Source organism: Rattus rattus, chromosome 4, assembly GCF_011064425.1.
Source record: "Rattus rattus isolate New Zealand chromosome 4, Rrattus_CSIRO_v1, whole genome shotgun sequence".
Classification (NCBI taxonomy): domain Eukaryota; kingdom Metazoa; phylum Chordata; class Mammalia; order Rodentia; family Muridae; genus Rattus; species Rattus rattus.
The window spans coordinates 22215502-22225311 of record NC_046157.1 but is presented as its reverse complement, the minus strand read 5'-3'; the positions used below and the strand labels follow the sequence as shown (position 1 = coordinate 22225311).

The 9810-nt window shown below is 40.1% G+C and overlaps 1 protein-coding gene across 1 annotated transcript in view; it reads left to right on the top strand.

Moving 5' to 3' along the window:
• LOC116897978 overlaps nucleotides 1-6764 on the top strand; it is a 148970-nt gene extending 142206 nt beyond the window's left edge. Inside the window, exons 11-13 of the mRNA XM_032899380.1 lie at nucleotides 4011-4148; nucleotides 5211-5389; nucleotides 6564-6764. Of these exons, the coding sequence (XP_032755271.1) occupies nucleotides 4011-4148; nucleotides 5211-5389; nucleotides 6564-6764 (518 nt within the window). The remainder of the gene's footprint in view (nucleotides 1-4010; nucleotides 4149-5210; nucleotides 5390-6563) is intronic.
• Nucleotides 6765-9810: the final 3046 nt, after the last annotated feature.

Sequence of the window (9810 nt, the reverse complement as noted above, 5' to 3'; positions counted from 1 at the left end):
AAAAAAAAATAAGTAGCTATTGCTGCTAATGAAGTGGAGACTTCTGGTTTCTTTGGAAAGTCAGTTATGTCAAATGTTTTGCTGGGGCATGCACATGAAAGAATGTTTCACTGAAGCACAAGTGAAGGGATATTTTGCTATATCAGACACATGAGAGGACATGGGATGTTTAGAAAGAATATAAATATGACCCCGTAGTCAGTAGGAGCTTGAGCAGTGGTTTGCCTTGCTCTGCCTTGCTCATTTTTGTTGATGACATGCATGGATTAGTTTATCTTACATTGTGTTGTTGAGCTTCGTTTGTGGTGACTTCATAGAGAGACACTCACTCAAGAACTTCTTGTGAGGTTCCCGTGGCTTCTTGCTGCTTCTGCAGAGGACTTGGGCCGGTCAGGGGCCTTGAAGTTTCTTCTGTATTGCACTGACCTTGCTGATTAGTGTGTGGTGTCTGCTGCAGAGACTGGACTGCAGTTGCTGATTCGTGTTTGGTGTTTGCTAGTGGATTGGGCTGAGAAAAAAATTGGAATTGCTCCAAAGAGCTATTTCTAAACAGGTCCACTTTCCCCATGTCTTAATAACCTTTCTTTTTTCCACTATGTCTGGTGGTGGGTTGGAGGAAGGGTAAACTCTTATTAAAGTAGGCTGTAAAAATTTGTGCCTACAAGCTAATATGTGCCAAAGATGCAAAACAAAAGAAAAAACAAACAAACAAACAAAAAAAACAAAACCAGGCACTGGAGAAAATATAGCAATGTTAACAAATGTGCTGAGGAATGACATTAGATGCATATCTCCCACTTCACATAAAAACTAACTTGAATAGATCAAAGACCTGAAACAATTAAAGCGTTAGAAGGCAGCATAGCCAGCACCTGTAAGATACAGTTGTAGAAAAAGACTTTCTGAATAGGAATCAATTTGCCTAAGAATAAAGGCCAACAATTTACAAGTAGGACTTCATAAAACCAAACGGCTTCTACATAGCTAAAGAAACAACCACCTGAAGAAAAAGCCTACAAAATGGGAGAGAATCTTTGCCAGCTAAGCATCTGACAGGATTTTTCCCGGGACATATAAAGAAAACTAAAAACAACAAAGACAATTTAAAAAATGAGCTTGTGATCTGAACAGAGGTCTCCAAAGAAAGAACAAAAATGGTTAAGAAATATCTTTAAAAATGCTCATCCTTACTAGCAATTAAGGATGTAAATTAAAACACCTTTGAGATTTACCCTAATCAGAATGGCAGAGATCAACAAAACAACTGACAACAAATGCTGAGGGGATGCGGAGAGTAGGGAACCCTCATTCACTGGGAGTAAAGTAATTGGAACAGGAAAATGTGAAAAACAAGGAGGTATGGTTAACTGGAGAGGAAGGGGGAGATAACAGTTTGGAATGTCTGGAAAAGCCGCAAGGAATATTATCTATTTACCTAAAATTACATGTAATACAATAGTCTATGTATATGTACATATTTTAAAATGAAAAATTTCCATCAGCTGGCATTTCATTGACTTTTGACATATGGATAATTTGCACACACACACACACACACACAATCTTTAAGAATAAAATACTGAAGAGATGAAAGACCTCTGAAACAAAAAATTACAAACCGTGAAGAAATAAAGTTGAAGACACTAAAAGCTAGAAAACATTCCGTATCCTTTGACTGAAGGAATTAAAATTCTATTAGCAAAAGCAACCTGTGACTTCAGCGTAGCCCTCCAAAGAACCAATGACATTCATTGCAGAATTAGAAAATTCACTTAGAAACACGAAGACTTTAAAGAGCCAAAGCAGCCCAAGTCATAAATCTAAAACTGTGGTGAGCACAGCTTTTCTTCCTAGGGAAGTGAAGCGTGCAGAGACCCATCCTCACAGTGAATGGTGTTTGAGCGCTCATCCCTAAACCACCCCACTGTGTGTCAGAACATGTGGTGCAGGGGGAGGAAAGACTTAGGAGACAGAAGAAATGGAGAAATACTGTGAGGTGTCTGTCATCTGGGCGGGATACAGCATTACAATCCTAAGCCACCGTGGTTGTGGATGCCCACACTGGACCTACGGAAGAATGGACCCACCAACAGGCTTGGACGAAAGAGGGACTTGGGACTCTACCCATCAGTATGGAAGTTGCTACCGATAGATTCGGGGAGAAGGAAAGTCATTGTCCTCAGTTGTGTGCCCAACTGACTCCACCAGGTTCCAAAGGGTAAATCCAATCCAGTGCCACACAGATGGCCTTGCTTAAACTAAATGTATCATAAAATAAAAAGTCATGAATTGAAAAGAGATAGTAGGGATGGGGGAAGGAAACATTGGAGTGATGGAAAGGAGCGTGATGTAGAGAGTGACCACAAAGCATCATAAACCTGTATAAAGTTATCAACGAGCAAATGAATGAAAGAAAAAAGTCCAAATCTACAAGTATCATGATCCCTGACTTTAAGACATGCTGAAGAGCTACATTTGGTACCAACAAACATTTCCGTACCAACTTAAAAGCAGAAACACGGGCCAAAGGAATAGAATAGGGAAACAAAAAATGAATCCATGTACCTACAGAATTTTTTGACAAAGGTACCAAAAACAACCCTGGGGAAAAGAGCCTCATTATTACACTCTGCCTGGCTAACTGGGTTCAACATCCAGAATAATGAAACTTCATACCTATGGTTCAGTGAGTATGAAAATCAACCACAAACAGATTCAAGATCTTAAGACCTATATGAGGAAAACACAGGTTATTGGTAGAGGTCATGGCTTTCTGAAAAGGACCACAAACATGGCAGACAAACTAAAAATTGACAAGTACAATTGCATTAACAAGTACAATTGCATTAAACCAGGAATCTGGATAACAACTAGCTCTTCATCTGTGAGCAGTTTAATGCCTAGAATATATGAAGAACTGAAAAACAAAACAAAACAAACAAAAAAAAGCAAGCATCCTAATTTAAAGATGGGCAAATGAGCTAAAAACTGACAATTCAATAAAGAAATGTAATGGTCCACCAGTATAAAAGAAATGTGCAATGTTATTAGACATCACAGGCATGAAAATTAAAATTACAATGAGATCTGAGCTCATACCAGCTACAATAGTTGTCATAAAAAACAAACCCGAACAACAAATATGTAGGTAAAAGTGCAGATGGAAAAGAATGCACACATTCAGTGAGAATGTAGATTTTTGTAGCCACTTTGGGAAACAAAGTATAAATTCATCAAAAACTTGAAACTGGACTGCTGTGTACCCAGTTCTCTTTGGGCACATATCCAAAGGGAATGGAAAAAGCTTCCTATGTACTCAACCTTGGTGGCAAGCTTCACTATAGCTGAGGGGATGACCTTAGGTAACCATCAACAGAGTAATACACACACACACACCATGGAGTCTTATTGTAAAAAAGTGAAATCCTGTCACTTGCAAAAGAGATGGAACTGGAGGGCTTCATGTGAAGGACACCAGAGAGCCAGACACAGAAAGATGAGTGTCACATGCTTTGTCTGATATGTGGAAGTTTAAAAACAGAGCTGACCCAAAAAGAGGCTAGTGAATACTAGGGGTTAGAACAGTGATCAGGGACAGTGGGTAGCAAGGATATAGAAGGAGGCCTAGATTAAGCAATGCAGAGTGTCTATGTATGGGAATTAGTGAGTCCTATTATATACAGTTAATGTATTAAATGTGTATATCCCTAAATTAAAAATAATTTTTGCAGAAAATAAACTATTTAATATTTAGTCATGATGAGAAACTCTATAATAGTCAAATGACCTGTAAAGAAATGCATTCTACCTTTGATATTTGAGCATAAGTTTTTATCCTTACTCCATTTCTAGTCCACATCAGGGTAACCTGAGAAGAAAGGCTAGAGACCACCTTCATTGGTTCCTTGATGAATTTCAAACCACTTACACGCCTCCTTCTGCAAACACTGATACACAGTAGACACTTCCAGCCAGTCTCTGCCTGTTTTCTCAAGTTGTCTGTTCCCTAGAAGGCTTCATGCATGTGGGTGATAAAAGACTTAACATCTTCTTCGAGTCTGTGGTGTCGTCCGTCCTAGTATCCAAGACCAAATATTGTAGGGAAAGTGGAGAGGCCCAGCATCCTTCTTCAGGGGCCTGTGACACAAGTACAAATTAGCCTCCAAATAGTCAAAACTTAGAGGAAGTTATAGATAAGGAACTAAGAATATAGTTACACACATATACATTACTTATAATTTAGAAATCTATATAAAATAAGATATCCTTTTCCTGTTTCCCATTGTCATGGAGTAAAACAATGAAAGTTTGAGAGTCGGTCAGGTTGGAACCAACGGAGTTCCTCATCATGATTGGGAGAAAAGTCAGACACTGGTAACAGCTAACAAGAGGTTGAAGTGGGTAGGCCATAATGCCACAACCACACTCTGCTCATCCATACACTTGTACAGAAGCAACTGCCCATGTAAATGTTCAATGTTTTCTTGTTTATAGTGCCAAAAGCTAGAAAAATCTCAATGCTTACTACTAGTAAAATGATCAAGTATAGCATATTAACCTCACAATATAATACAAATACGTTAAAAAGAATGACTCATAGTTTTTGGTAGGGATACAGCCCCGGAGAGGCTCCCTAGGCTCCAGTAGAAGGTTCTACGCTTGCAAACACAGATGAACTCAGTGCATTTTAGAAAAAGAGTGTGTTCATAACTGTAACTTCAGTTCCAGCGGTATCCAATGTCCTTTTCTGCCCTTTGCAGATTCCAGGCTCACATATAGTACACAGACATACACACAGGACAGAAGTGAATAACAATTTAAAAAATATTGGGCAGAGGGAGGCAGGAACAGGAGGATCAGGGTTTCTGAGTGGCCTGGGATAACTAAGACTTTGTCTCAAAACGTGAAACCAAAACGAAACAAACAAAACCCTCATGAAACAAAAGAAACAAAACCCTCATGAAGTTGAGAAGGAAAAATGATGATGATAGATGAGGAATTGGCGGGGAGGGAATTGGGGCATATTTGATCAGAACACAGTATATGCATGTATGAAATCCTCAAATAATAAATGAAATACATGAACTATCCCCAAAAATTGAGAAACTAGCACTAAGTCCCAAAACAGGTGGGTGGGTAGGGAAGAAGGGAGGGAGGGGGAGGGAGATAACGAGACACAGGCACACAAACATGTTGCATCTCTGAGATAGGTTTGGATGGAAACAGCAAACCAGTAACATTTTCTTCGTCTAAGCTCATGATGTTGCAGTTAGAAATCTGCATCCGTGGACTACTTCCCGCTGCTGTGATAAACTACCATGACTATGGCAACTTCAGGAAGAGAGCATTTGTTTTCGACCCCTGCTTCCACAGTGGTGAGTCCATGAGAGTAGCAGCAGTCAGCAGGCCTGGCGGCAGGAACAGGAAGCAGAGAGCTCACATCTTGAATTGCAAGTAACAGAACAAACAGGAACTCCACAGGCCTTTTAAGGTCTAAGTCTGCTCCCAGCGATGTGCTTTCTTCAGCAAGGCTGAGCTACCCACACCTCCCTGAACAGCGCTACCCGCTGGAGAACAAGTGTTCAAAGCTGAGACTCTGAGGGGCATTGCATATTCAAACCACAAATTCCACTTCCTGGTAACAAAAGACTCATACCATAAAGCAAATGCATGTACATTCCATTTAATGGTCCAAGGTCTCTTCTAAGACTCAACCCCTTACAAAAAACACATTACATGCTTACAACACACCATGGCACAGAATATACAGTACCATTCTAACAGGAGGAATGTGGGGCACAGCGAGAAAGTACCGGAAGGAAGCAAAACTGGAACCCAGTAGGTCAAACCAATAGCTGATAGAGCCTGCAGCTCCACGCCCTTTCATATCTTCCTTTTGGGATGGCCCCACTGATTGTATGTCATTCTCCTTGGCAGATGACCCACACCTTGGCAGTTCCAATGTTTTGGGGTCTCCATTGCAACCCAAGCTTCCCTTTCAACACCTTCACATAATGGCCTCTAAGCCTCCTGCCCCCTGAGGGTCTTCATGCAGCAACCAGCCTGCCATATGCTACCGGGCCACAGTGGCTCTCTTTCATCATGGAGGAAGAGCCAAAAATATGCCATATTTGCATCTTTCTTGTCTGTAAGGCCAGTGACGTGTGAACTACACTGCCAAGTTCCACTGTCAGTTTGGGATGAACCCTTCACCCCTTGAGTCATATTAGTGGCAGTGATTTTATTCAGTTGTTTTAAAGATCAGAACGTGTCTAGCTTTTCCAAAAGAACTAAGGAAACCAATACAGGATGTCAAAGAAGACTCCAGTAAAGCAAAATACTGAGGAAAATGGAACTCTGAAATACCTAAGTCCCTCCATCCCCACAGCCGTAGTTCCTCCAGAAGTCACACCTCCTAAACTGTTTCAAAGAAAGCCATTAGCTGGGGACCAAGGATTCAAATGCATGAGACTATGGGGGAAATTTTCATTCAAACCATCATGACATCATCATGCTACTATGCAGCTTTTCCTGGTGAACAAATATCTATTTACCCCATGTAGGGCACTGGCGACACCAAGGGGAATGATTCTTCGCATGCCCAGCCTCATGAATCAGCGTCAGGGTCACTTACAGCAGTGACTTACACTTACACTTACACTCAAAGGCAGTTGCACCATGAAAAGCCCAGCACAGGTGAACAAGGAAGCGAAAACCCTGGAGTGGCTCAGCTGGGAATCCCCCTTAAGACTACTGCATCGTGAGGAGGGAACTCTTGAATGGCACCTCTTTCCCGAGCTTCCCGAGCTTGGAAATTTTATTTACTCCCTAACCCAGGCTTCAGGAGGGAAAACTTCAATTCCGAGAAATAGTAAACACCACCACCCCATGGAGGATTAAGATCTAGAATATTGAGAGAACTCAAATACTTAAACTAAAAATCCACCAAACCTATCAATAAATGTACTTACTAATGAAACGAACTGGAAGTTTCCCCAAGATTACATACAAATAGCCAATGATCGTATACAAAACGTTCAACCTCATTAGACATTAGAAAAATGGTAATTTAGAATAAAGCAGAAGCCGCACCTCACCTTAGTAAGAAGAGCAGCAATTAAAACAGTAACATGGGAGCAGCTTTTCTCCTGGCAATGGAGAAGCAGAGGAAGCATCTCCCTGAGCTCAAGGCTATCCTGGTCTCCATATTGAGTTCTAAGCCAGCCAGATCTATACAGTTAGAGCTTGTATTAACCAAGCCAAATCACAACAAGCGTTGGTGAGGATGCTGACAAAAGGGGGCTCTGTACAGTGTAGGTGGCCACATAAACATGTTGGTGGGCACACAAACTGGTGTAGCCATTATGGAAATCAGTATGGAGTTTCTCAAAAAGCTAAAATTAGATCTGTACAGACAGATCACTCCTGGCTACCCACAGAATTCCAAGTCAACACCTCACAGAGTGTTTTATATGTCGATGTTTCTTATAACACTAACCACAATAACTAAGCTAAGGAACCAACCTCGCTGCTCACTGGCAGAGGAATTAGTGGGTAAAGAAGCCATGTTTCCTCAGCTATAAACAAGAAGGAGGTTATGTGGGCTGCAGATTGTGCAGTGGTTAAGGCTGTTCACTGCTGTCACACAGGACCCAGGTTTGGTCCCCAGCATCCACAAGGTACCTCACCTATCTTTACCTCATTGCAGCGACCTGATACCTTCTTCTGGCCTCTGCGGGCCCCTGCATGCACATGGTGCACATAGACTTTACAAGCACACACACAGCACGTACATAAACGGAAACATATTTTTATGACAGGAGGGGATACTCACCACACTGTACTAATGAGGACGACACCTGAAACATTTTTAAAATAAACTTTTTTTCATTTTCAGGGAAATGGACGCAAGTGGAGATAATTATAAAGTAACTTAAGCAGAAAGGCAAATGTCATATTTTTCTGATTTGTAGATCCCAGATTTTATGTAGATACGTAAAATCAGATAAATATGACATTAAAAATAGAAGTAAATCTGTTTAGGAGGACAAAGGGGATTAACAGGAGGGAAAGGAAGAAAGGAGTTAGAGGATATATGTTCAACACGGATTTTATGTCTATGAAAAGGCTTTTATGTGACATATGCTATGTACTATATAAAATACCCAATGAAAGTTCAAAAGAAAACATTTAAGATATTTAATTAAAGACTGGTTTCCCAAAACAATCCACAAACCCCTCTCCTTCAGCCACAAACAGCTATTTATTTGCTCGGAAAGACATGAGATAATGCTACCGAAGTGCAAAATAATACACCCACATTCAGAATATTTTTATTTTTATAATTTTATTTTGAAATAAGCTCAAATCTAAATAAAAGTTTCAAGAATGGTACAAAGAATCGTAATCAGGTGGGAAACCACACTGGAGTTTTGCTAATCGCTCCATTTATGTCATGACATCTATGGCAAAATGCTTCAATCTACGGTCATATATCACATGCAGTTGTGGGTTTTGGCTTCCCAGATCTGGAATATCCATCTTTCCTGGTCTCTCATTACACAAACAGAGTTCCTAGGGGGAGGCCATGTAAGAAAACCACTCCGTTTGGTTCTATTTAACATTGCCACAGGGTGAGCCCCAGCTTGCATCTCGGCAGGAACGCCCTGTTCTTTTCAAAGGAAGCACAGGATGTTGATTTGCTCCATCACTAGCGACAGGACTTGGTCCCCCATAAACGTTTCTTAGTGTAAATGTTTTTTAATGTTTAGCAAATTTTGAAGACACTTGGAGATGATGAAAATCATTGTCTACGGACATCCGCCTTCAACCCCATTAGTTTGAGCACTAACTGGTAAATATTGACCAACATGTTATAACAATGGTTATCTAACAGCGACTTTCAAATTCCATTTATATTTACTGGCTGGCATCGGATTGTGTGGGTAACTTTATCTCCGCCATATTTACTTACATCAGTGTGAACTCCTAGGTTCCTATTTTAATCAGTTTTTACTATGTTCTATAGTTACACTGTCCTTGACTTGGCCTGTGTAAGCTCTTTCAAGCTATTTTTGAATGTTTCTGACATGTAGCCATCTTTCATCGCATACCTCATTTTCTGATACAGAACTGAATTGAATCAGTCATTCTCCTCATGATGCTCTAGCACGTGAGCAGAGAGAAAATTTGGAAATCATAATCCAGCACTAATTGTGTTGACTGCTGTGTATCTTTCTATCTATTTGGTGGTCAGCATTAGGAAATATTTATATACAACATCCACACACATTTTCAGCATGTGCACACACATATATAGTGCATATTTATATGTGTATCTATGTATAGTTATTTATATAGATACAATTATATAAATATATATAGTACATATATATGTATATATGCACAAAGTTCACACTGATAACCAATTGAACTGGACATTACCAGAGTTTTTCTAACTTTCCTTCTTTAAGAAGTCTTATTATTTTTAATTGAGAAATAATAATTATACTGACAAGGAATATTTGTAGTTCTATACACAGCATAATCACCTCTCAACTATCTCCTCTTTGCGGTGTTATGCTTAAAAATCCTCTTCCTTATCCATTTTGAGCAGAAAAGTTACAACTCCCGCTGTATGTTGAAGAACCAAAATTTAAGGCATTCTAGTTTTTTCTCTCAATTGTATACACTTCTGCAGTCTCTATGAGAAACTTGGCTCCCATGTCCTCAGTGATTTATTTAAATGCCCAATTCCTTGAATGTGTCACTCTTCAGAACCAAAGGGATTGCCTCTGCCCTGCTCCAAAG